At 40.0% G+C, this 27,967-nt stretch overlaps 2 protein-coding genes and 1 long non-coding RNA gene across 8 annotated transcripts in view; 2 read left to right on the plus strand and 1 right to left on the minus strand.

Annotated features, from left to right (window-relative positions):
• Positions 1–1,930: 1,930 nt before the first annotated feature.
• LYSMD3 (LysM domain containing 3) lies at positions 1,931–5,056 on the minus strand. The gene is made up of 2 exons (XM_074570868.1): positions 4,629–5,056; positions 1,931–2,757 (listed from the first exon to the last, which is right to left on the minus strand). The coding sequence occupies exons 1-2, from the start codon at positions 4,878–4,880 to the stop codon at positions 2,203–2,205; spliced, it is 807 nt and encodes a 268-aa protein (XP_074426969.1). The 5' UTR covers positions 4,881–5,056; the 3' UTR covers positions 1,931–2,202.
• Positions 5,024–18,607, plus strand: LOC141736545 (uncharacterized). 2 transcript variants are annotated; one of them, XR_012584985.1, is made up of 5 exons: positions 5,024–5,150; positions 9,853–9,970; positions 10,053–10,139; positions 14,059–14,366; positions 16,386–18,607. It is a non-coding gene; the product is annotated as an uncharacterized LOC141736545 (long non-coding RNA). The 2 variants fall into 2 exon arrangements; XR_012584984.1 differs by lacking the exon at positions 16,386–18,607 and having other exon boundaries at positions 14,059–14,753.
• Positions 18,608–19,772: 1,165 nt separating this feature from the next.
• ADGRV1 (adhesion G protein-coupled receptor V1) overlaps positions 19,773–27,967 on the plus strand; it is a 291,124-nt gene continuing 282,929 nt past the window's right edge. For all 5 annotated transcript variants that reach the window (XR_012584987.1, XM_074570871.1, XM_074570873.1 and 2 more), the window contains exon 1: positions 19,773–19,877. Coding sequence is in view for 4 of the 5 variants with exons in the window: in XM_074570871.1 (XP_074426972.1) it covers positions 19,856–19,877 (22 nt within the window). In the remaining variant the exon portion in view is untranslated. The remainder of the gene's footprint in view (positions 19,878–27,967) is intronic.

Here is a 27,967-nt window from a genome sequence, read left to right on the forward strand (position 1 = left end):
AATAGAACAAAGGGGAAAGCAGCAGCAAACAAGCTTGCAGCTTAGAACTGACACATTATGTACTGAGTTTTGATCCCAAATAGAAGACATTTGTGTTAATGTGCCAAAGCTCTGTCATCTTGACTCGAGCAAGTCACCTTTTAAAGTTTTATAGCCCTAGAAGCTGTATCACGTTAGCCACCATAAATTATTTTGTAATGCAGTTTTTCATACAGCCTTACCCAGAACTGGTACTCCAGTATTCATGCTTGTGTTAACAGCATATTCTTTTTGTGGAAAGAACTATTATTTTGAAACTATTATCTTTGAAAACAAGTGTTATGTGAAACATGAAGTTCGTGCCTGTTCGCAATCCCTCTTCTAGGGTGGAAACTATGAGTAGTCATACTATCTCCACAGATACTACTTTGATCAAAGGGTTCAAGAGCCACAGATCATAGTTCACAGATCCAGCTGTACAGCGTTCCCTTTAAGCTCTGACCCGCTTTGATTTCAATATAATACATTAAAAGTTATCCAACTCATGTTCGTACACCTAGCATACCAGTGAAGAATATTTGCCCCACTTCAGGCAATAGATGCCCCAAGAATAGATGGGGCTTGAGTCTTTTCTTTCAAAATTTAAGTTGATAAAGCACTTTGGAATACACCCAACAGTTAGGAAACGCTCACTTTATCAGATTTTTTTTATACTGTATATACTTAATCAAGACACTCAAAGAAAGCTTATACTAGTAGTTTAAGGAATAGTGATATTTTTCCATTTCTCTCTTTTTAAGTCCTATTCAGTCAGTCATCTTGGGCTTTGGTAACAAGTGGTACTTTGAACAGGGCAATGGAAATCCTACTACAAGAGGCAAATATAACAAAAAAAAATTATAGGCAGCATCTCAGTTTTTATTTAAAAATATTCTGAGTACACAAGTACCTCCTCCTTTATGTAGGAAGAGTCCAGAATTTTTTTATTTTGTCGTACTTTCAGGTAGGGAAGAAAAGAGGGGAAAAACAAGGTGGTTCATGAAACCCCAAGTGAAACATTCAAGAACAGAGTGGTTGATGAACACAGTATGACGTCAGGAAGAAGTCTGAAGCTGCAACTGGTCTATTCTGCTGCAATTTTGAGGTTCTTGCTAGCAGCCATTGAATCTCATTTGAACTTTTCTAGGAGATTTCACAAAAAAGTTAGTGTTTGAGGTTCATGGGTACATGACCACTAGCACACTCAGGACCCACATGACTGCTGTCTGAAGGATCTGTTGGTCCTGAACAGAGATTAATTGGAGGGGAAAATCCAATAGCATAAAATAAATGCTACTGAAGCAGTCACAGCAAGGTGCCACACATCTGCGCTTCTTTTGTTCTACAGACAGCTGACCAGAGAAGTGCAGTCCAGCCCTGTTAGTTTTCAGTAGGATACCATGGAAGGATGTGAATTTTCAACAAGACTCTCAACTGGACTATGATGAGGCACAGTATCACCTAACAGAAAACCAATTACCCAACTGCCTATACTGAAAAGTACTAAAGAATGGGTTGAACACAGGTGTTGAACACAGGCACAAGATCTGAAGATTCCAGCTTAAGTATTAGCTACTGCCTCTACAGAAGTCACTTTTTTAAAAGAACTTCATAGTGGCAATTGATTATGGAATGATTGGGTTTTTAAAAAAAATATCTTACTCTATAAGAAAGATAAAATTATGAGAACACAGTTTTAATTGACAACTGTAAACCTGATATCAAAATGTCAAGTGTACTATGCATTCTATAAATACTTTAAGATGTTTAAAAGTTATATCCCCAAAAGCCCATTTTAGGGCTGTAAAACATAAAGTGAGGCTCCTCATGTGTTAGTTCAAACTACGTATTTTCAACTCATTAATTAAAAAACATATGCCTATCAAAATAGAAAAAAGTGCAAAGCTTCAGAAACAATTTTATACCTTAATTTATATCCCAATCTTGCATTGAAATATTCAGAGATTACATGATCCACAGAACTATACCTGTACTGGAACACTGCCCATAAAGGCAAGTCACACATCAGTACGCATTTTCTCTGGGTTCCAGATGCATTTTGCATTCTGTGGTTTCCCCTTTATCTAATGCTATGTTACATGTCTATGAGTAACAGTTGCCTGGGGTTTTTCCGTTGTTAAGGCTGAAGATCTTGATTATCAACATTTATACTATTTGCTGGATTTATTCCATTTTGTCTTTGTTTCTGATTTGATGCTGCTGTGGCAAATAGGAAGATTCCGTTGTAGAATGGTGACTGACATCTGCTTTCACTAGAACTTCATAATACAGGAGATAAAAAACTGGAGTTACTATGCCAATAATCAACATAATCACTACAGCTGTCCACCATCCTATACCCCAATCTGCTCCATAGTAAGGATCCTTGCATTTTTTAGTTTTACCATCAGTTTCAAAACAGACCTGTTGGGCTGCTAAGGCAGAAACAACTTCATTAAGATTCTCTCGCTTTGTATCATTACACTTCACTATTTCTTCTATATCTCGATCCACTTCTTTTAAGAAGTTGCCAGCAGTCTCATTAGCAGAGAATTTATCAGATGGTGACATCTCCTGCACTTCTGGGGAGCACTGAGCAGGCCGAAGGACTGGTCTTCCTTTTGGAGAGACGTGTGTTTCTGTCAATACACTGAACTTTTTCACCGGAATTTTGATAGACCTCAGGGCAAAAAAATCTTGATCATTGATAAGATTGTTAACTCTCTTGATATCTGCCACCTAAAAATAAAAACAACAGTTTAAATATCAAAGCTCCATTGAACCGAAACTCTTAAATAAGAGTACTACACCCTTCAGAAATACAATTCTTCCCTAATGAAACAAAGGCAGGGCCTTTTTTGTTTTTTTTTTTTCCTTTTTAAACCCATACCCATTCAAACAGTATGAAGTGAGAAGAGGTCAAAGACCAAATCTGAACACTGTTAAAGCAAGAATGTAATTACGAGGTAACAAACCTCCTCACTTAAGATAGGAAGACTGAAAGTCACTGCAGGCATGTATGTTCACTAAATGTATATTCATCTGCCAGCAGCAACTGTCTCTGTGAAATGAATGGGACTTGACCTCGGTGTTTCCAAATGAAGTAAATTACTGTGAGTTCCTAATTAAATTGAAAACTTCTGAGTAAGGAATATTAAAAATTATGAGCTTCCAATTCATCTAGCCACAGCTGTAGTTTGGATACTCTTTCTGCTTCTGGGGGCTAAAGCAGGAACCAAGCGTAATTTAAAACTCATCTTCCCTCATCAAGTGAGTTCTCACCTTTCCCTATTCTTGCTCAAAACAAATTTCATTTTGCTCTCAGAAAGTTCAGATTTGGAGTCTAACGGGAAATACTCTACAGGGATTTAAGTACCCTTGGAGAATTCGCAGCTTCATTCTGAGACAGCAACTCCCTCAACATGGGAGGTAGAGCCACAACGAACCTCACCATAACAAAGTACTCAAAAATTGGTAGGTTTTTTGCAACACCAGGTAAAGCACACAGGAATTGTGCCTATTTTAGATGCACAAGTACCCAAGTTCATATCCTTCTTGTCCTCTTGTCCATCTGCCTCAGGAGAGGTTACAGACAGAAGACAAGATTGCCGAGAGACCCTTGTTGCTGGGACTCCTCCACTTAAAACACAAAAATGGCCAGAAAAAGTAACTTAGGGCAATCTGTGCCTACTGCCTGTACTAAACTTGTAACTTTAAAAAGTGTTTGGGTTCCTGGGACAGTGTATTTGTTACATGTACCACCCTAAATAGACCGGATGAGCATAAAACACTGCCAAATGGAGCGTTTACCTCAGTGATTCCACCCCAACACAAGTTATGCTTTCTGCCTAAAGCCCTGGAACGCTCTTCCACGTTCTCCATGAATTTCCAAGAACGAGAGCAACTGAGTTATGGTTTATTTCTTGTTTGAGGGCTGATCTAGTAACCCTGCTCAAAATACCTAATTGCAGTGGGTTCTGAAGCCAAGAATTGCTGAAAAAGGCTAAGGTCTGTCATGATTATCGCACAGTGACATCAAGACTTTGGTACCTAAGCTGACGACAGCAGGCCCCTAATTTTATTTCTGCCTGTAAGTATTAGGTGACAGCAAGGCTCCTGTAAATAGGGATTTTAAATTTTGACTAAATCTGACCTCCTGAAAACAGCACAGCCAGCAGTCAGTCCGCCAACACAGCTGATTTCCCCTTAAGACTGGATATGCACACAGGCTGACACCCACCAGGACGGAAGCCTTAATTAGTGCTGGCCAGCCAGAAGCGGTGGGTAGGACGAACACTCACTAATTAACTAATTAAAGAACTCCTAGGTAGGAGAGGGAGGGTGGTCCGAGAGCCTAGTGGGAGTGCTGGGGGCATGGCGGGGAGCTCCCAACGGTACAACCTGCTTCTGCTTAGAATTATTTAGCCAAATTCGCAAATACAGGATTTTTCCCCCCCCCCCTCCCTTAACGGGATGAGGGCCCACGCGTGACCGCGACTTTTACGGTAAAGCGTACACTCTGGGCCAGGCAGCGACACGAGCGAAACGAGAGGCTGATTTCCAGCCGATGTTGTTTTTAGGCAAAGAGGCCGGCGGCGGCGGGGACTCACCGAGCAGCAGTACTGCAGCGCGATGGCGTTCAGCGTGTCCCCCTCCCGGATATCCCTCGCCAGCAGCACGATGTCATCCAGCCTGTCCCTCGACGCGCTCCGCCGCACCTTCTCCCTGCCCCGCGGCCGCAGCTCCGGCCCCTCGCCCTCCTCCTCCGGCCCCTCGCCCTCCATGGGGTACAGGTGACCGCCGGCGGGCGGCTGCGCTATGGCCGGCGGCTGCAGGCCGCAGCCGGCGCCTCTGCCGGCCATTCTCCGCGGGTGCCTCTGTGGAACGGACCGTCCTCCGCCGTCGGGATCGCCCCGCCGATCCCTCCCGCTGCTGAAGGGAGGGGAAGGGAGGAGAGGGGAGCGCCCGGCCCCGCCGCCGCCCCCCCGCAGCTGCCCTACCTGCCACCGCAATGGCGGCCGCCCCGCCACGTCCACAGGGCGGCGCCGCCCGCCCTTAAAGGGCCCGCGCGCCGCCGGGTCCTGCCGCTGAGGGGAGGCAGGCGGGAAGCGGCTGCGAGGGGCCTCGTTCAGGTCTTTTTTCACCCCCTTGAACCGCCCGTGTGGGACCGCGGAGGGGAGCGGGGCTGTGAGGGAACCCGCCGCCGTCAGCGGCAGGCCGAGGCGGCCGGGCGGCCCCCCGCGGCGGGCAGTCGCGGCCTGCTGCCGCCCGAGGGGTGGCACTGAGGCGCCGAGGTGGGCTGAGGGGAGGCCCGAGGGAGAGCGGGAGTGTTGGGAGCGGGCGGGCGTGCAGACTCCCGCCTTTGGGCTTTTGTTGTTAATCCGTCATCTTTACTGACCCGGTCTCTCAGGTAGGAAGCTGTCATGTGTTTAGGCCGGTAAGGTAATTCTTCTAAGAGCCATTTTTGCCTGTAGTTCGCGGCTCCTCCTCAAAGCCTGTGTGCCTTCCAGTCCTGCCTGACTCTTGCTGCAGTGCTGCTCACTCAGAAGTTGCTGCCCAGCTCTATTTTAGAGTGATAGAATGGTTTGGGTTGGAAGGGACCTTAAAGATTGTCCCTCCCACCAGCCCAGGTTGCTCCAAGCCTGGCCTTGAACCCCTCCAGGGATGGGGCAGCCACAGCTTCTCTGGGCAACCTGGGCCAGGGGCTCACCGCCCTCACAGCAAAGAATTTCTTCCTCAGATCTCATCTAAATCTCCCCTCTTTCAGTGTAAAGCTGCTCCTTCTTGTGCTATCTCCCCCCTCCCTGCTCCAGAGTCCCTCCCCAGCTTTCCTGGAGCCCCTTTAGGGGCTGGAAGGTCTCCCCGGAACCTTCTCTTCTCCAGGCTGAAGCCCCCCAGCTCTCTCAGCCTGTCCTCCCAGCAGAGGGGCTCCAGCCCTCCCGGCATCTCCGGGGCCTCCTCTGGCCCCACTCCAACAGCTCCATGTCATTTTTATCCCTTCAAGCCTTTCCCCTCCCCCCCAGGACCAGCTCTGCAGAGACACAGGTTTTCAGCCCATGCTGATGTATTTTTTCGCAAGAGAGAAACCGTAAATTAAGCCCTGTAGATATTTTCAACTTTCCTTCCCTTGTACAGTCATTTTCACTATTAAAGAACTGTCCACAGCTGTTGCAGTTGCTGAGGCAATAGGCAGTAATAGGAAGACTAGGAAGTGAGCTGAATTTAATGTAGCGTGGGTTTCTTCTGGTGTGGCCTTAGAAGGACATTTTTGATTACAGCAAGAACAAGTACAGTATTTTTTACAAAAGCTGACAGCTCTAAGGTTAGGCTGAATATGCTGTAACAAATTATTGCATTGTTGCTGAAGACTAATGCGGTTACAAGTCATAGTTCCTCAAAAGATTAAATCTAATGTTTAAAAAAAGAAAGTAATTTTAAATTAGTGGGTTTTTGCCTTTTGTTTTTGAGTCTTATTATATGATGTTCTCAGACTTTCCTGAACAACCAAAAAGTTAGAAATGTGTTTGGTATTAACAAAGGCAGACTTGTTTTATGACTTTAGTTTTGAAAACTTAAATTACTTGAGTTGGAACACATAAGAGCTAATGATTGGGTATCTCCATTAAGTGACATGCTTCACACCCACAGAAGCTAACAAAGATGGAAGCCATGTTTCCAACATTGTAAAATAAGCTATCGAGATGCAGTGTGTTCTTGTGTCTTAGCTTATTTTAAAGAGTAAACACATATATTTCAGTATCTACCTTTAAAATAGTGCTCTGTTGTGGATGAGGGATGGATCAGGTAAAATTAAAGTATTCCTAAGGCTGTCTAGGTACTCCCTAGCTAAGAAAAGCAAACACATTTCAGCATAGATGTTCTGTCAAGAGCAGAGAAGTTCTGTGTTGTAAGTAAGAGAAGGTTTGCATGAAAGAATATAAATATTCTCAGGTGCAGAAGTCAGCAGTAAGCATAAAACACGAGCTGGCCCAATTAGTCAGGTCTGATTGCTGCCCTTTGCAGAGAAGCATGGAGCAGTACTAATGTGTAGGCAGGATTTCCTTCCAGCAAGAAGCTGGGCAAAGTTAGCAGAAGCTAATTTTCAGGCTTTCTTATTCTGCATTTGTTAAAAATATTGTTGTAGATGCCAAGCGCAATTGGAATTCCCTCAAACCAAAGCTTCTTACATGTCAGGAGACTATGTCTAAACCATTTCGGAGCCTAACCAGGGATATTTTCTTTTCTTCAGAGTATTTCATAGCATCTTCCCAATCAAAGCCTGCTCAGAAATAAGCCTTCTATTTTTATCATAGGTCAGATGCACAGCTTGTGCTAATTAACATAGCTGCACTGAAGGCCTTAGATACGGCCTTACATAGAAGCCGCTGTACAACAAAGAGGAGCCTTGGTTGTCAGATTACATGACAAATGTGTGAACATACTTGCTGGGGTCCCAGAATGATTGTATGTGTTTCTGGGAATGGCAAAATGCAAGTAGATTGAATCTTCCACCACTGTTTCCAGCGAGAGCAGTACTGACGGTGACAAAATTGAATTAATTTCCCATAAACCCTAAGTTTTCTCATGTGATCTCAAGTTGAGGAAAAGTAATTATAACTTAGTGAATTAGAATTCCATCTATTAAGAGGTGTCGTACCACATCTGGCAAAGAATATCTGCAGCACCAACCAGTTTTGTTTTGGTTTTTAAAGGAAGCTTTCACTAATAGAAGTGAAGCAACTGTAGTTGTCTGTAACTGGGAAACTGATGACTCAGACTCTATTCATGCTGTTGAAAGACTGTTTTATGGGACCCGTCAGAGCTGTGGGTGGACCTGGAGAGGAGTTTGAAGGCAGACTTCATACACAGTGATGCCTGCAGCGGTGTCTGATGATTGTGCCATCATACACCACTAATGGCATATCCTTTTGGAGGTTTTCTTTAATCTTTGAGTGGTGAGGCTGCAGAAGAGGTCAGAGCAGGGAATTTTCACCGTTTCTTTTATCTAAGGAGGTGTACCATCAGGTCAAAAAAGAACTGCTGAAGCAGCACTCTGCCTTAGAGGGGGGAAGAAAGTATTGGAGTTTGCTTTGACCCTGCTACACCCCTGTGTGTAACTATTTGTAACTAGTGACATTTTCCCATCAATAACAAAAGGGTATATTCCAAACTTGATGAACAAGACTGTAGCTGCGTAGCTCCCATGAATGCTAATAGGAATACAGCCTTTCTCCATCGCCATGTAAGTTACTTTGCATATCCTAATAGTGCATTCTCAATGAGCAACGGGGTCAGTGTTAATCACTCCATGGCATTCCAAGAGCCACTGCAGGGATCTCTACCAAATTCCCCTTGGTCATGTTATATCTAGTGTGGCTTGGTCCGAGGTAGGAAGTTAAGCACACACATAGTAATACTAAAAAGATCTTAAGGAATTAATAGAAAGGAACTGTAAAGGAGATGTTGGAGGACAGACGTAACTTGATAGTCATTTTTAATTAAAAAAAAAAAAAATTATTTCTGTCTGGAAGTTACATACATGTCATGTGCCACCGCTGCTTTTGTTAGTCTCTAAATCATTCTATGCTTTGGGACCACAGGGCTAGATTTACATTTAGATATTTAGTGCCAAGTATCTAACTGCATGTTTTAATTGCTTGAATGACATAGTAATGACTCATTAAAAGATTCACATAGAAATAAATATGCATCCTTTCTTGTCTCTGCTTCCCTGATTGGTACTTGGGAATGGTACTAAAATTGTAGGAAATAATAATGTCAAGGTAGATCTATAGCTCCAATGGAGTCAAACGAAGTGTGATGTTATTAAGCAGTGTCTGACTGCAAGATGTGTAAGGTGCAATAAGAGGAGCTATCTAAGAACTATAAAAGTATGCAGGAAGCAAATAGTGCTAAATCTGCAGAGGCTTGCAGTGTAGTCTCTTCTCTAGTGGAAATATTTGCATGTACACACTTAACTGAAAGTATTATAATCTGGGCCTTGAAAATTAGCAGAAACCCTTTTTAGTTAGCCAGGTTCCAACAGTTTCACTCTAAAATGGGTTAAAACTGACAACAAAACTTAATTGTTTAATTTAGTATTGTTGTGGTTTTAATGAGAATGAATTAAAATTTATTCTTGGATTGAGACTGTTATTTCCCAATTTCATGTTTCATGTATTTGCTGCTTCCCTTTGGTTACTCAACATCAATTGGTTACTTTTACTATGAATATATATTAAATTTAAATAAAATTAACTAAAAAGTATACTGTGTACCTTCCATAAGACAGCCAGCAGGGTGCATTGGTTGGCTGATATTTGGTTTTAAAAATCTATAAAGAATTGCATATTTGCTTCTGATTTACATTTTACTTTGCTTAGGTGAGGTGTCCTCTGAACAAGAAAATCTACCAGTGAAATAATTCAGTTACAGTAAAGACACGTCCAAGAGACATGGCGTATAGTCTGTTGAAAATTTATTTCAAATTATTTGCAGACAGATTTTGCTCTAAGATTCTGTATTCCTTCTCGTATACCTGTACTGATGACTAAGAATTTCTGTAGTGTGATAACTGAAGTTCTTTTTTTAAAACATTGTCATAGAATCCTTCCAATTTTAGCTGGATGAATCTGTAGTTAAGTCCAGGAATAGCTGTTGCTTTTTTATATGTTTTGCCTGAGTAAATTAAAAAACCCTTTCAGTGCTCATCTTGTTTTTTCTCTGAAGGAATTTTTGAATTGTTGTCAAGTCTTTCCTTTTTTTTTTTTTTTTTTTTTTTTAAAGGAATTAAACATTCAGAGCTTGTTAACTGTTTTTCTCTGCTTTCTTTAGCTCTCAGGTTTTGGGAATTTTGTTTGCATCCTCTGTGGGTTTCAGCGTTATTTTTATAATGCGGATACCAGAGCTTTATGCAGTTTCAATATTCACTCCATTAGTGCTACACACAAAGGTAAATGATTCCCCCACCCTAACTTGTCACTAATCTACTGTTGATGTATCTGAAGATAACACAAACTCCCTTTTTTTCACAGTCACAGCATCACATTGGATACTTACGGTGAGGTGCTTTGCTGCTAGAGTTTCTTCAGATGAAAATGATCCAGAAGATCCTTTCTAAGGTATAACCTGTATTTTAGCTTTGAAGGTATTCAGCAGTGTTAATATGACTTTTTTAAACAGAAACAGCTTACCAGATGAGCTATATCACTGTAATATTGTCATTTCCTTTCTGCTAATACTGATACCACAAACATCCAGTTGTGATTTTTGGATTTAGAGGGAGAGAGTGCTGAGGAGCAGCAGATCTATTTGTAACCCTTGTTGAACTACATAACAGAGGTGGTTTAATTTGTTTATAATGAAATTTATATTTTGTTCATAATCTCTTACTGGAGAGTGCTTTTTGAGATCTACCAGCTAGTTTTTAATCCATTTTACAGCACTGCACTGCTTGCTGGTATTGCACTATGTATTTACCATATGGTAATGTGATTAAAAAGTCCTCCAACTCTTCAGTTCTGTTATACCAGCACAATTACTGTCATTCAAATTTATAATTTTTCAGAATTAAACCACAGTGCACTATTTGTATAAGATTACATATTTATTCCATTCATTTATTTTACCTCCCTATAAGTGAAATTCCACATCAGCCTTTGCATTATTTTGACTAGGTTTGCTGTCAGGCTGCATTTATAGTCTACGTTTCCTTTTGTATCTTTGGAATTGATTATTACGGACATTTAAAACATGGTTATTAAACTTGTCCTTGTTTTGCCAACCCAGTGGTTTTCCCTTATGTCTGTAATATGCTATAATTTACACAGTGTAATTTAAAATATCTGTTCTCTAGTTCGCTTTTCCATAACCTGTATACTGATTTATTTTTTATTTCTGATTGAATTTTTACCATAATATTGCACTAAGATGCATGCTTATTCAGATTTTTTCTTGATTGTAGAATACTGGCTTTGTGTCATTCTAGTAAACTCTTCGTCTTAATTTTGGAAATGGAAAGCCTAAGGATTTTGATAGTTTTCCCCCACAGGAAGGGGTTCAGTGTTACATGGTATTTTTCAAGCACTGGGATTTCAGCTGTAGCAGAAGCTTTCTTTGGCCTCCTTGGTACTGATAATTAGCCCTTAACGGTGCCACTGCAATTTAGGTGTGGTTGCATCTGCATTGATACAGACCTTTCCTTGGTTACAAGCCCACCGACACACATGTTTTTACTGTGGGTGTGTTCTGTATCGGTACATTGCTACCTGTGGCTACGACTGAGAAAAGCTTTTCACTGGCAAACAGTCCTTTGATGTCGTTCCACTGAGTGGGAAAGTGCCGGTATGCAGGCCCCGATACACCCCTGCAGTCCCGCTAACTGTGCAGCCTCTTCTTCCACGCTTCTGCTGTTCTTCCCACGTGAAAAGAGGCCTATAGGCAAGTGAGGGAGCTGTCTGGAATATCCTAGCATTACTTTTATCCTTTGTTTTAAGCTCCTCACGGCTGGAATAGTGGGGTATGCTGAACAGCTTTTACAAAAAGGAAAGGGAATAGTAGAAGGGAGTGGGAGCGGGAGCAGGGAGACTATCTCATGGTAAAGGACCTGATTCAGAGTCTTGAAAAGCTTTAATATCTGAGCAGGCATGGCATTCACAGCCTGCTATATTGATAAGTATTTGAACTATGTATTTAAGGTGCCTTCAGTTTTTACCTATAATGGCATGCAAGTGTAAATTAAACTGTTGAATTAATACTCCCTGCTCCTGATATTAGTAATGGTACTGTAATTGTAAACATCTTGCTATGCTTTCTTTCAAATTTTCAGTATAAAGTCGATCTAAAAAAATGAAAATTTATCATGTACTATAGCTATCTGTAATCTAGATTATTAGTATAGAGTTTAAGAAATTGTTCTTTTTCATGCAAAACGGGCTGGTTTCAGTTTTGCCTTTATCTTTGTCATTTTTAGATAACTATAGCATATTTTAATAGATATCAAAGTACTTGTAAATGAAATCATCCCATTCAACTTTATTAAGCATTTAAAGTATGATTACAAATGTCCATTTTATGACATAAATAAGACAGTGATCTAGTAGACATAGAAACTCTTTGATGGGAGCATTTTCATGAATTCTAAAACAGATTCCCGCCACCCCTGTTTTCTTACAACTTTTGTCTTTCTATTCGATTCAGTTTCTATACGGGACAGCAGAATGTGTCAGAAACCTTTAAGCTCTTTCAATGAGTATCACACATGTTAATGCAAATACATTATGAGTAATCCCTCCATAAGTAGAGACAGTAACACAGCCCACACGACATCGGTAAAGTGTTTACAAGGTATTAATATGCCTACTGTGACAAGATGTATTTAATGGGAAGCAGCAAGGAATTTGTTTTATTAGTTTTCCTCCACCCTCAAGTAATAAATCTTAAAAGCTTCAATATTGATTTAATGAAATGAATGGCTGAATCGTTCTGGAGAGGCTCTGACAAGAGGACAAATGCTTCCATGGTTACATTGTGCTATGCGGTATGGTTACTGAGCTTTGTTGGTTTCCTCCCTCTGCCATTGAAGTAAAATAACAAACCACAGGGAAGCACCACACATGGTGGGCATAAACTGGAAGCAACTTAAAGAGATCAAGTTAGCTGATCTTATACAGATTTTAAACAATATGAGTTTTATTGATTTATACTGTATACCCTAAACTTCCTCCTTCATCTGTCACTTTCTCATGGAATGTTTTTATTTCTTGTCTTGAACCATCTCTTGCTTTTGATTTGCAACACGGTAAATTAAAAGGCTATGTAAAAGTGTGTTTCATAGTAGTGTTACATAGGTTATATTTTTCCAGAAATATTTTTATATCAAGTGATGTTACTGCATCAACGTGGGCTTCTACAATACCTAGATAATGAATAACGAATCATGTATAGAACTTTCGTGTGTAGTTGGGTTGGGTTTTTTTAGAGTCCTTTGCAGTATAACATAATTAAGTGGTTTGATTTTCCATCTCCTTGCATCTCATATACTTAAATTGCATGTATCACAGGGAAGAGGGAGATAATAAACATGTAACTTATAGATGTCACATTTTAAAAAATAAAAAAAAGTAATGGCACACAGTTCTTTCATTAGCTTAAAAATATTGCAGATCAAGCATTACATTAAGAGAAGGAAATCCTGAAGGCCTTAGATTTTGTTCAGGACGATGTGTAAATGAAACTGAAAGCAGATGTATCGAGAGTAGTTGCATCTTTTTCCTTGCAGACCAGCTCTGAGAAGAGCACGTGTTATCCTATTAGCAGCTGTAAGGTTTTTTCCCTCTACACCCTTGACAGTCCCCAGGATCACTATCTCAGCATCAGAATGCTAAGATGTTCCAGTGCCCCTTTATAGACACAATTTTACAGCAAGGATGGATGCCGGGATTCCCCACAGCTAGGAAAATAAATTCATAAATGCGGAGGATAGTTACTTCTGAGACAGAGGTTCTGGCCCTGCGGCTTCCCATTGGAAGATTACATTTGCTGTGGTTACTTAATTTCACGTTTACTCAAGTAATATCTCTTTGATCTTGAGGGGGAACAGTAAGCAACAAATAAGGAAATATTTCCATCTTTCACTTAAAGGATTTCAGAAAAGAGAGGAGTCAACTCTTAAGTTGAAATACACAAGTTATTTGTGTTTCCAAGTAGTTTTTTTCCTCATTTCAAAGGAAGCAAACAAAATACCGATCTGTGAATTGGGAAAGCAAGTGAAGTTGTATGCAGCAGCTGGAACACTTTTGCTTTTATCTTTACTAGTCTGAAATACTTTTTGAGGACTTTGAAATTAAGAGCAATCTAGATGCAAGGGATTATGGAGAGTTTTTAATATTCTTACTATGTTTTACCTTCAGGAAAATACACTTTTGGTGAGCGTGGTTTTTGAATTTACAGTCTAGTGCTTGACATGCTCTGAAGTTGTGTGTTTAGGTGGATGTTTTATGAGAAAGTTTCTGATTTGCTGTGTACTATCTACATTGTCAGTGACATGCTGCAAATGAAGAGCTGGACACACTTGATTGGAGGAAACAAGACTGCAACTTTATTTAGCAACAATAACTGTGCAAGAGGAGCAGGCAGACGATTCTTGCCAAGTTCTCTTCTTGCTGTTCCTCCGTGTGACCTACAAGCCAGTGAGCATCCACTGTGGTTTGAAAGGAGCCACTGAACGTTGTAAGACCAAACCATCTCTTCAGAGATTGCATTCTTTTTGTGTCGTTATAATGGCACAAAATGACAGAAATTGTGTAAAAATTGCATGCTGGAGCTTGATCAACCAAATCAGATGTGCAGTAAGTTGAAACAAAGAAGTTATATTCTCATTAATTTGTTCAGTTTTTTACACTTGAACATATTTGTTTTCTAAAAGTCATCTAATTTTTTGTGAAAGTCTTGTCAAATATGTAGCTAAGTTCAGTAACAAAAATGTTACGAGTATATGAATAGCATTTCTGCTGTAACGTGTGTTAAAATAAAGCAACCTCCCATGAGTAGATGTCAGGGAACATGTACTTTGTTCCTCATAATAGGAGTACTTCGTTTTTTTCAGTTAACAGCTCTTTTTAAATATTAACATCAGTATGCTTTATCAATATACAAGTAAGGAGCTGTACTGTAAAAAAGTTAACCTTTGGCAAGCTGATCACAGGAAGCATAAACAAATAAATGTTTGTCCATCCAAAAAAGAGCACAATGGAAGGTCTTGTTTTTTGGTTTCTTAAATCCTGGACATCTATGAAAAACAGAGGATCGAAACCTGAATTTATCTACATCCATCTGCACATCAGCCAGTTCAGCATAAACCGCCGGGTCAGAAGCATAATACTCAAATTTTGTCAGTCTTCTCAGATACTTAGTACTGTTTGTATTGGTCTACTTTGTGCTCTTTCTTGTATGTGTTTGTTTACTCATCAGGAATCTCTGCAGTAAAATCAAGATTTTTAGTATTAAGGCATTCCCAGTCCATCGAGAAGGATGTGGAACATTTCAGGAACGAGAGAGGTGCAAGTGCCTGGTACTACTGAAGAGGCATCAGGTGATAGCTGGCAGTGGTTGCACATTTCTTTGTGGGGTGGCTGGATAGGAGTCTCCAGAGAGTGCAGCTAGATGGCACCAGGAAAGTGATCAGAAACCTCATTTCACATTTTGAAGAACGGACAACACAAGCTGCATCATCAGCTGTTGTCGATAGTGATCAGAAGCCAGGTAATAGACTAGTCAGGGTCTAAGATGAAGACACCTTTTTTCTTTGAGTCTTGGTCAGTTCTGCCCTCTTTCAAAGCACGACTTTTAGCATAGTTCCCTGAAGACCAAAGTCATGTTCTGTAGTTCTGGGTGCTTTTCTTTCAACACTGCCAGTTAGATCTGCTCCCCAGTGTAATCACATTGAGAAGAGGTAATAACAACACGGGGAATGCGTCCTAGACATCAGCCAAGCAGACAGCCCCACAAGGAGGGATATAAGTGCTTGTGGTGGTCTATGATGTTCCTAAAAATGGTCTGTCTTTCAGAAATTCTTACCACCATGGATCATTGCTCAAAGACGATCCACTTTAAAAAAAAATAAATAAAAAATCCACCAAAACCAAGTTAATTTCTTGCAAGAAAATCATCTGTATCTTGCTGATTACTCTGTGAAGAGAGGAGCAAGATCAGCCTTGGTATTCTGCCTGTACACTAGAACTGATCAGAACAGTGTCTGATGGATGTTGTGTATTTTTGAAGTGTTGGATCATACTGGAATTGACTCATTAACAAACAGGAAAGAAGTAAAGTTAACTTGTGTCTGGTGTATTTTAATTAAGGATTGATCTATGAAAAAGAGCTATGCATATGCTTAATGTTCCTCATTCTGAGTAGTTCAATCTGCTTCAGCTGAAGTACCAAATAAAGGGATAGATAGAGCAATGTGGAAAATTGTGCAAGACTGAAATTTCAAAATTCTCTTTCCTTGCTGCTTGCATCCAAATAAGTGCTTAGCCCAGACTTTTGAGGCTTGGATGCCACAGGTGAAAACAAATCTCAATTTTAGTGGCATTTATGGATGTTCAGAAAAAAAATATTATAGACATTTTTTTTACTTTCTAATATTAGTAGATTAAGATTGCAATACCTGTGATTCAAAACCAAATGGCCTTCGTACAACACAAAAACGTTCCTTAGTAGAAACAAAAATGTAAAGAAGAAGAGAAAATACTCCCTTCTGAAGCCTTTTGTTTGGATTTTTTTTTTCTTGCTCCTTTAAGTCCTGCTTTCCTTCTCCGGGATTTGTTTCTTCTTCTGACTCCCTCTTCTCTGGTCTTTCCTTTCAGATGATGCCAACGAAGGGAAAAGGCAAAACAAACAAACAAACTGGAGTCCATTGACTCTATTGCTGCCGATTTCAATATTGGTTTACTCGCAGCAGAGCCATTTTCAACTTGCAGCGTTTTAATGAATTCAAAACAAAGGGAATCCAAACAAATAAAGAATTGAGGGGTGCACTTAGTACACCTTATTTACTGCTTTTATTGAAAAGAGACGTTAAGGCTGACCTGAAGGCATAGTTCTGTGCAATGCCAGATCTTTTGTAGGTCCAATACCACGCCTGATTGTTTATCCCTGACATTTGTAAGGGGTGAGAGCGCTGTGTGGGCAGCATGCTGAGCTGTTAAAAGTGTGTGCGGAGCACCCCATGTCAATCACCAACAACCTTCCAGCTGTTTGAGGACCACACTGACCAAATCCCACGGGAGCTCTGCCTCATCTTCCCCTCTAATAAAGGAGAAGGACAGATCTCTGGAGTGCTATGATGAGAATGAAAAAAAGTAACTGGGAAGTCCTCCAGAATCGAGAGAAAATGTGGATCACTGCATGTTGAGTGGGAGAGAGCAACAAACGCTACAGTCATTTTGGATGTGGATGCAGTTTTGTTGAAAGGCTCCATGACAGTCGCCGTGTGAATTAGCGAGCCCAAGTCTGAGTTCTGACTCTTGCTTTGTTTTCCAGCTCAGTAATTAGCAACACTTAACGTGCTCAGGTCTGTTGTAGTTGAGAACTGATGACTATTAAGGCAGCCCCTCTGATACTGAGCAGCTTGATAGCTATTGGTGGGAGCCCCAACTTCCCATGGAAACTGGACAACAAAAGGAAAACATGAAGTAATTTATGTAAGCTGAAACAACATTACAGAATAAAAGATAAAGAGAACCTTATACCTCAAGTATCCTTTCCACCTGTTGATCCAGAGAGGAAAAAGAATATGGGATCTAGATTGTGAGGCTGAGATAGGAAAATAATGGCGGTATGGTATTGAAAAACATAGTTTTCTCTCATGCTTATACATTAAGTTCTGTCTAATGCAAAATTTGGCAGCTAATAGTATGGGCCTTTGAAGGACTGACCCTTGCTCTCTTTTCAGTACAGAAAAACTGGAGTTGGTACATGGGAATAATGCATAATAAAGTATTGATCAAAAAATATATTAATAAAGAAACCCAGGTGGACTACTGCAAGAAGTGGTCAGACATATAACACAGATGATCATACACATCTACTTGAATTTCTTTTTTGTTGTACAGCATGCCTTCTTAGAAGAAAAAAGTACACTTGTAGTTTTTTTTAAAATTAGATATTTTATTATAATGTTTGGTAGTCATTCCAGTGGATTGTTTCCTTTGCTCTGGAGGTTTATTCTGGTGTTAGAACTGGAGTTTATTCTGATTACTAATGTCTGCTTTTGTGTCTGCATGTTAGATCATCTATGCCTTTATCTGTTACACTGCAGATTTTTACTTATCAACGTTCATTTTCACTGTAGCTGTATACAGAGTAAATCCAGAGGTTCATCTCACCTAACGCTAACCTAATGTCATTATCTGAAAGTTAGGTGGTAGTCTAAGATAGTTGTTTGGAGTCCCCATTTAGGCAGAGGAGAGAGAGAAGCACCTCTTAGAGGTGGTCCATCTGGTCCGGCTATGTGACTAGGTTAGACTGGATGGCTGATGTTGGCTGGAATGCTTTCTACTTTGAAGTGTCGCATTTACTTCTATAAGCAAAATACTTCTGGTGGTCTTTTAGTCTTTTACTAAGTAATTTTTCAAACCTTTTATCATTATGAAGAATCTTCTTCATCTTTTTCTCTTTGTTTCCATTATTCCTGGTTTGTGAACACCATAACACAGTATTGAGGTAGTGACCAGGCTAATGCCATCAGAAGGCACAGAGTCGTATAGATCCTCTAATTTTTTTGTCCCTAATATTTCTGTGCTGTATTCTTTCCTTCTATATGCAAAGATTATGTTAGCCTTAGCAGAATAAGTGCTTCCTCTCACTGTGATTTCTATCACCGTGATTGCTGTTTCCATATGCTCCAAATAAAAGCAAAGCAAAGGAAGCTCATTTGAAATGCACGACTTTTCAGTAAACTACATCAAAGGTTGTAAAAATCATTCTGTTTTCATTCCGGGCAGAATCCTATTTTGTGCTTCACATTTTCCTCCTGCCTTTCTGTAAATGCTCTGTTTGTGAAATAAAGCCAAGGGTATTAATATCTAAAATTAGGCTAGAGTTACATTTGGATTTGCTTCTAAATACACATATGCTAACATGTATTACAACAGGCATTTACAAGAGATTCTGTGTATTCAATGCTAACAAGGAATATGGGATTTTAAAAAATGCATCTGTCAAGTTTCACATTAGATGCCTGTTGGTTGTAGCATTGCTTTTGCACCGAGTTGTGTCAGAGGCATGATTTTTCGAGCTGCTTCGGAGTACTGTTTTGATAGAAGAGTCTGAGGATTTGGGACCAAAAAAATGACAGGATCCAGTGAGCTCACAGTACCTGATATGTGGTTGTGCACTGTTGTAGACTGGGAATGTACTGGGTGTTGGATTTCCTTGGAGTTGGAATCGATGCTTTTTTAAAATTTGATAGAATGGTTTCAGCTTGTATGAGAGATGCAGGGACTGTGGGAGTGCTAGTGCATCTAACTGGATTCACCTACATGAAATGCTACTGCTGCATTCGTTTGCAATAGCATTTCCACTTTTTAAGATGGGTTGCTACCTCACAGGTTCTGGAAAAACAGAAAAGACTGTGTAAATGAGACTAACTCAGATTCCATCAAAATTCAGTACTTTCTATGTTTTGTGGCTTAGATGCTTCAACATTTATTGGATAAGTAGCATTTTTGATACTTGTTTACCATTAAATGGGAGAATTGGGGAGTTTGTGGGCCAACACTGGCAAGGTCCGAGCACTGCCGTTGTGTCTTTGTATGTCTGCTGTGGTGCAGGATTTGCTTGGAATGGGGTGACCATAAAATGTGAATTAGATGTTAGTTAGAGAAATTACTGAGTCCAGAACGCTTGGTCTAGGATTGGGAGTTGTTTATCCCTGTCGAGCACAGAGTAGCTGTGAATTACGATGAGCTGCATGTCCTGGTGCAGCTGAGGACTTGAATCCAAAATCTGTCATAATCCAGTGGTAAAACCTGCCAGTTTTTGCTGCCTGCAGTAATAAAAGAGCCTGGTCATCGCTAGGTGGAAGAACTGCTGAGGCAGTGGCTGGAGGGGCTGGCTCTATCTCAACTACAGCAGCGCAAGGGCAATTGCTGGGGTTTGAGAAAATTGTGTCCTCTTCCATCCCACCCCCTTTTATCCCTGCAGCAGGAGTTGGAGGAGGGAGGAGAGTGCTGGACGCTACGCGGCGCGGAGGAAGGAGGAGGAGGAGAGGGGAATGCATAATGCGTGAGTGACAGAGAGCGTGCAGGCGGCTGGCTGAGTCCAGAAGAGGCGGATGTCCATCTCCCCGGGTCTAGGTAGGTTTGTTGTCTCTCTGTTTGAGGTGGTAGCTGCTCTGGAAGCATCCTGTATCAGGGGCAGAGATGTTCACTGTCCAGCCGGACGGAGGGTTCTGCCGGCAGCACCTGTTGCAGCAGGGACAGGGTTTAACCAGCGGCAGACAGTGAGCGTGTCCACTGGAGAGTAAGACACTGCTAAGGTTTCTGTTGTTCCAGCAGCTCCTCTTTCTGCTCTGCAGAGCAGGGCAGGTGGAGACAAGGGTCTTTCCAGTGGAAAATCCTATTCTCAGGGCAAAACAGCCTGACGCATCCTCGCTGGCAATTTTTAACACTCAAAAAAATGCGCAAAACATTAATTTGACTTTTTAAAAGAGGCAAAAATAAAAGAAGCCGAGGAGCTGCGCATGCATTGTCTGTTGCAAAGGAGAGTGAGTTAAAAGCGAGAATGAATTTCTCAAATCGTCATCTGATAAAGTTTTAAACGTGTTAATAATTAAAAAATGACGTGTAAGTGGTTACAATTGGAAATATTGCTTGTGCTTCTTGCTTTTGATATGCTGATTCTGTGTAAGACATTGCATAATTCACTCTGGCTAGCCCAGATAAAGTTAAGATCAAATGTATACGGAACTGCTTGCCAAACATCAGTCATTGTTTTTTAATGAGTCTATAATTGCTTTATAGTGCAGATGTGAAATAACATGTGATTTTCAAAAATCTTAGTCATTATATAGAAGCCAAAGGTGGTTTTTTTTTTCTGATAATACTTTGCACACATCTTCTAGAATGAGTCTTTCAGTTAAATACTAAACATTTTGAGAATCTGCCATGAAGGCAGTTTAATAAATGAAGGTAGAATGTGATATATTCAGTCTATCTTAAGCCTAAAACAAGCTTTCTCCTACTAAATGTGTTCAGTGTTTCCATGTGGAAAGGAGAACCAGATTCTTGAGGAAATAAAATAGTTGGTGGCATGTTAGTCTTAAAATTGAAATGACCAAATATTTGATAATGTAAAAGCTAACATATTGCAAGGGCGCACAGTTCTTTATTTCTAATTTGCTGTTATTACTAATATTTGTGTTGTTATTGATTTCTAACATGCAGTTTTGTGCTTTACTAGCTTTCTAATACACTTTTGTGTTCTAATAGCTTTACGTGAAGAAATCAATGGTATTTACTAAATTTGCATCTGAGTGAACTAATTAACATCGATAATGGGAGCACATGCTTATTAGCTTGTAATTGTGGTCTGTGTCTTGGTCACATGGAAATCAATGGGAAAAACGATATTTGCTTCTGTGAGAACTAATGCTGGGCAGTTTATTTGTACTGTCAGCACTTTTAAGGCTGAAAAATAACACTGGATGAGTTTTAAAGAGTTGATACTGGTGAATGAGATTGATCCTTATGCATTCAAACCTACAGTGCAATACTTCCCTTGGAAATTGTTGTGAGCTTTATTCGAATGAAATTTTCATAATCACATCTACAACATAACCTGTTATTAAAACCTCTAATATACACGGAATTTTATTATTTAAATTTATTGTCTTCCAGGGCTTTTGTATTTGTTTTTGGAATTCAGTTAAAAACAAATAAGAGCACTTAAGTCTGCAAATGCTTACACGCATATTTTACTTAACATGTGAAAATGATGACTGAAACTGAACTATTGGAAAAGCTACGAAAGCATGTACCTTTAATGTATAGCACTAAAGAAGAATACCACTACAGAGGTCTGTAAGGATCTCGGTCATTGGGTACGAACAATTTATGGCAATTTGGAAAAAAATACCAGTGACTCACAAATCACCTTTGATTCTGGTACACAACTACCATCGTTGTTCAGAATTACAACACGGTAATGATGAGGTGATTATTAATTATTGTATTTTTGAAGTACGTAGCAATGGTCTATAAGCTTAACAAAACTTTAATTTTAGATTGTTTCATTGAAAACTCGATGGAGAAGTATTTCCTTGCACACTTCGAAGAAACAGAGAATTAAAATTTGTCTCAGCTACATCTGAAGATTTTTAGCCTAAGGTGATTTTTGGAAGCATCAAAACAGTAAACTCTATGTCTGACTCACAATTATTTGAGATGGGTATCTGGTGCAATTTATCTTCATTTTATTGTTGGATAATGCTGCTCTCTGATTTTTGTCTTTCTTGGCCAGCGTTTTCCAGGGTGTTCTTGGTATTGGGTCAATTTAGTTGTTCACCAAGAAATACAAATATGTAGGTAGATGAGAGAAAATGCAAAGAATATGCTGAAATTCTTTGCTCGGGGAGTATTAGGCCTTGACCTCCTAAAGGTATAATTACATACATAACTATTTTTACATGTGTAATCCTATTGATTGGTTTTACTCATTTGTAGAAATTATGCTTGTGTTTCAGCTCTACGAGACTGGCTGATTTAGGTATAGTTACTGTTGTATATAACAGTGAATATAACACTTTTCATCTCTAGAAATAAGCGTACATAGTGTCTGGGTACTTCTGTCAATGTGTATTAAGACTCAGATGCTGTTTAACATCTCCATCATCAAATCGAAGCTTACAGAATGATTACGGCTTACAGAATGATTACGGTTGATTGTAGGCATTTGTCGTGGTTCTAGAAATTCAAGAAATACGTCTATCAAGTGGGAGCTATTTTACTGTTTCCTAGGGAAAAAAAAAAAAGGATTGACAGGAGGTATGAATGTTAGAGGTTTTTTTATCTTATTCCAGGTGGACCCATTGTAACTTTTTACTCTGAAGAAGGTTATTGGATCACAAATGATTATATTTCTGTAAAGCCTTACTTGCCTAAGTCACTTTTTGAGTGAAGAATCTCACTGGAAAATACTTTGTGTCAATAAACATTTTCAAGATTGAGTATACTTCATACATGAGAACTTGTGGCTGTTTCCAGAAGGAATTTGGAAGCAGGGGGTTCTGAAATATGCTTAGAATATGAAAAACATTTTTTCATAGATCGGCTTATGAATATTTCCTACATGGCTATGAATATTTCCTTGTTTAAATTCCTTTTACTGAAATAATTCGTAAGTCCAAACCGAGGTTGCTATTAAGATAAAGTTGTACTTACTTAAACAGGCTTATTTGACAGGCTAAATTTCTCTGGCAAAATTAAACATCAGAAAAGATGCTTTCTATGTTCATCGCAGCTTTTCTGTTTGTGGATTTTTTAGCAAGTTGAAGATAGAATTTCCTCTAGAATGTTATAGCAATATCTTTTTGTATACCAAGAGATGTTTGCTTGGTTATCTCTCTTTGTATCCAGTGTAGGTTTATTAGTTAGAGTACAGTTATGATTCTCATTTTCAGGTGGCGAAAGAAACTTCCTTCTCCTCAGTCACTTATCCTGGACTGGTCCAATATGTTGCTGCTCTGAATTGTTTCAAGCTTTGCTTCATTAAGGATTTAACATGGCCTTAATTCAGCCATCTGTTATGGGTTTGGCAGACCCACAGATCTGAGGTATTGGTCAGAGCTTTAGAAATTTCCCACATTTTTAAAGGTTAGGAAAAGAGCTACCTTTATGAATAGATTTTGAATAATTCTCAGCAAGACAATGGTGCAGAAGTGGGGTAAAAAATGCATGTCATTCTCTGAAGCACAGGGTCCCCTGTCTGCCTTTGGCTCTGCTGAAAGGCAATTAGCATTTCAACCAGCCAATTTGGTTACATGCAATGAAGTACTTGGGTTTGTAATTTGCTGCTCTCGGCTTGGTGCTGTTGAGAACTAGCTCTGTGTAATCCTCTCAAAGCACCTTTCTTTCCAGCATAGTTATTGTTGCTGGTCTTAAATAACTAATCAACAAAGAGATTTCCTTGTCTTGAACTACGGGGTGCCTTAGAAGAACGAAAAGAAATACCCAGTTAATAAGGGAATGATTATAATTATTAAATAGTGATTATTAAATTGTGACATAGGTTAAAAGGTTTAGAAAGCCAAGGAAAGCACAATACATGATAAAGGTAGTGTGAGAAGTCTTTGGACCCAAACAAATTTTGCTTTGGGGAGTTTTCTTCACCACATAAATACTTTATCTTGTGTTTTATATAAAAACAGATTGCCCAGATTTAAGAGATTAATTCACAGCATAGATTAGAGTGAGGGCCCCATGCTAACCACCTTCTCGAAAATGATACAAATGTATTTTTACTTCTACAGAAATAGATCTGGAATAAAACCAACATTCTTTGCTAACCAACATCTAATAAAAATTGAATGCATTTAACTGTGGAAATGAAGCTTGTTTCGATATACATTTTAAATGTAATATATATGGTTGATTCAAATTTTCATGTTTAATAATACACTTTTATGAACTCAAGAATAACTCACTGACACAATTATTCTAATAATTAGGCAACACATTAAAATTCTGTTTGGCTCATACATGCGTATTAACTTGTAAGAATCCACTGTGGATAGCAGTAATTCCTCTGTCAGTACACCCAAAATGGTGCCACCTAATCCCCACCACGAGGCTGTAATTTACTCTTCTATACCTTACAGATTTTTTTTCTTGCAATATTATTATGTGTGAAGCACTATTGCAAAGCAGGTTGTTACATTTTTGGTTTTAAGTATGAGAAAAATAGCCACTATACTGCAGAAGCCCAGAATTACTTTTCCTGATATATGCTATTCATTCAGGCCATAGTACTTCATTCAGGACAAGTACTAAGTATTTGAAGCTACATTTTTTTGGCTTCAGTTCACGTGTTCTAAAAATATGTGAAGTAAAAGTGTTGAGGACATGCGAGAAATCTCCAAAGTAGAGATACAAATGGAAATTATTGTGAAACTTCAGATCTTTACTGAAGTAGACTAAATGGGCGTTCCTCACTGAAGCCTCCTGGCCTTCCTCAGATGGATTTGTGGTTCCATGTGTGCAAGAGCCTGATCCTTTGGCAGGCTCAGGTGCCGTTTGTTCTACAATAAACATGAGTTGGGAATGCTAAGCAGCTTCATGGATGAGTTGTTTGGGTTTTTTTCGGTTTTTTGTTTTTCAATTGGTGTTTTTGTGCAAGAAACCGTTTGAGAGAGAGTATGAGTGCTTATAGTGTCTCAAGCCCTACTTGGAGCAAAATGCCTATGTAAAAACCTAGACCCTGGCTCTGGAAAACCCTGGAAAATAATTTCCATTAGTGAAAGATGCCTGCTGTTTTCATTAGAAGTATATAGGTGGGAAAGGATTTCCAGCGTGGAACTGAAAACTAGATTTACCTTTTGCTTAAACCTACACCATATGCTAAGTGAACTCTTCCAAAATAACATCTTGGTTTTTTACGGTATATAAGCTTCCCATCAATTGCATGAGATAAATTAGAAGTTTTGCAGCAGAAATCAGTGTTGTTTTGTTGGTATAAATTAGGGCAAATTCAGCTTCCTACCGGTGTGTTTCTTGACATAGTTAATTAGCAGATTTCAGCCAAAGTTTGTTTACATTAGACTCTGATCTCTGTTCTAAATATAAAGTAACCTTAATAACTCCAAGTCGTTTCCCTGGACTCAGGATAAAAATAATCTGGATTTTACAGCTAGTCAGAATTATTGTCTGGTTCTCTGTTTGACCGGCAAATTATAAGGTAGCTGCAAGTGTTTGTAGAAGAGGCTTGTGTTCGCTCTGCTTGCTGCAGGCAAACAGAAGTCGTGGGCTCAGCACCATTTGAGAGCTTTGCCCTTTATTCCCTGCTCAGAATGAGAACTGGCAGAGCAGGCGGCTACCTCAGAAAGCCTTTAGCATTACCTGCCTTAAGACGTAAAACTTGGGTCTCCAGTGATGATTACGTGCTTTAGAACTTAACATTTAGGGATATGGTTTAGATCCGCTCAGATTCTTCTGAGGAAGTGAAAAGAAGCTCCCAGAAAACTTACCAGGGGTACTATGGGCTTATTACACTTTTTACCTCTCAGTGACCTCTAATAACAGGATGAGGTAATTTGGATTTCTCATCGGTCTTGGCCTCGGCTTGCAGATTTACCACTTGCAGTATTGGCTCCCGGCTGTGACAGCAGATTTACCTTTCTGACTAGTAAATATAAATACAATGGCAGGCAGCTTATGCATCTTTTCTTCCTTAGGATTTCTGTCCTGACAGGTGTGTCCTCTTTCAAGGGAACATAATTGAACGAGCAAGAATTTCCACATGGAGGTGTTGTTCAGGTTGCATTAAATTGGCCATTACCAGTGATACACGCGGTCACAGACAATAAGTTGTTTTTTTTTTAAATATGGCAACTGTTAGAAAGCAAATGGTCAGGAGAATCATTGACTGATGTCAGTGTCATTAATCTCAAATGCAGATAAATCTTCTTAGCCCCTGAGGTTGCGCTGGGGTACTGTTCTGTCACGACAGCAGTAGTCAGTAGGTAAGTAAGCAGCTGAGCCCCAAAACTTCAGGACAGTGAAAGCTGATCAAGGGATTTTCAGCACGTAGTAGTCTGCATTTGTGCTTTGGCTAGCACTTTCCAGTGTGAGTAATTAGAAGGGGGATGATGGGCGGGTACCTGGAATGTGTGTGTAGTAAAGAGGGAGACAAGAAATCCTAGAAAAGAACTGGAAGCGCAGGCATCCAGTGACACTGAATAAAAAAATTGGTGAGGCAGACTCTTGCCCCAAATGTCGCAACTATTAGCACAGTCCAGGGGTGCAGACAAAACAGTACTTGTGAGTTACTGTAATTCTCAGGCTTTATCCACCCTGAAGCACACTGAAGGCAAAAAAGGGATATAGCAAGATACTGTTTTGAAATAGCACCTTTGGAACACTCTCTTTTCCAGTCTCTATTAGAGTGAGAGACTTATTTATCCCAGATCTAAACAAAAAAGCCCAAAACCAAAAAAAGAAAAGGCAACCAACAGGGCAGACTGGGGTAATACCCACTACCCAAATGCTAGACACAACTGTTGTGTCCTCCTTTGCCTATCTGCGAACTGTGGGAACTCTGAGGCAAAGAAGACCCTGGTCTGAAATAAAGTATTTCTCTCGTAATTTGGGATCATGACAACATAGAAAGGAGAAGTTTAGTAAATCCAAGTTTTTGTAGTTCCTGCCACTTTCCTGGGTTGTTCTCCAATACCGTTATAAATTTCAGTGGTTCTGGGAATGCCTAGAGTAAAAATGCTGAAAATGTTTCTGCAACAGGTGCAGCAAGGGCAATGACCTTGTGAAGCGTCTTGCTCTGTCCTGTTCCTGCGTGCTACAGAGAACCTCCTCTTTACATATGAAAGAGCACATGTATCTCTCTCCATTGTATTCAGCCAAAGATGCTGCTGGGGGCTGACATCTCCGCTGTGAATAGGCTTCTCTCTGGCAACCATTGATAGCTGTAATGCTGTACTCAATGCGAAGTGCTAGGCATGCCAGTTTCTGAATGTTCTACTTGGCTGGGTATTTGTAATCACGGGGAGCAGACAAGGGCAGGCAGTGAAAAGTGCACTGGGCTTTACGCTTGCTGTGTCCATGGACTTCAGAAATATACGAGGAGCTGGGGGAAGAGGAGCGGGCTTCGGCTGCTGGGTGGGAGAGGTGCTGCTTCACCATACCTGCCTGTATGGCAGGAATCCATACCTGTCTTCTGCCCAGTAGCAGTGGCAAGTCTGAGGCTCAGGGTACTTAACCCCTCGTTCCCTCGGCTGCTTTTTCCCACTTTCCATTCCATATCTGGCATTTTATGCTCATTTCATTTCAGATTTGGAGTCTTTCGCAGCCCTTTCATTTCCCTTCTTGATCTCCATGTGCCACTACTCTGTAGGTTCCCTCACCCTTCAATGGAAACAGCCGGGAGATCTTTTCATTCTTAGCGCTTTTATTTATGAAGCACGGAAGCCAGTGTAAAAATCTGCAGGAGAGACTTCTCATTCTTTACAGAAGTCTGCAGAAAAGACCGCTCATTCTTTATAAACTTTAAAATCTTCATCTGGAATTTGTTCCAGAAACTGAGCAGAAAAAGCAAGGTAATCCTGGTGACTCATCAGTTACGAGAAGCACCAGTTTCATAAGCCTACCTCTCCTGGGCGCTCCAAGTGGGCAAGAGATTGAAATAGTATTCCTTACAAAATTTGTGACATTGCCATGGA

Source organism: Larus michahellis, chromosome Z (genome assembly GCF_964199755.1).
Source record: "Larus michahellis chromosome Z, bLarMic1.1, whole genome shotgun sequence".
In the NCBI taxonomy this organism is placed as follows: Eukaryota; Metazoa; Chordata; class Aves; order Charadriiformes; family Laridae; genus Larus; species Larus michahellis.

Coding starts and splice junctions, on each gene's coding strand:
- LYSMD3 (XM_074570868.1), bottom strand. CDS start 4,880: ATGGCCGGCAGAGGCGCCGGCTGCGGCCTGCAGCCGCCGGCCATAGCG. Junction 2,758..4,628: donor CGCTGCAGTACTGCTGCTCG/GTGAGTCCCCGC, acceptor TTTTATTTTTAG/GTGGCAGATATCAAGAGAGT.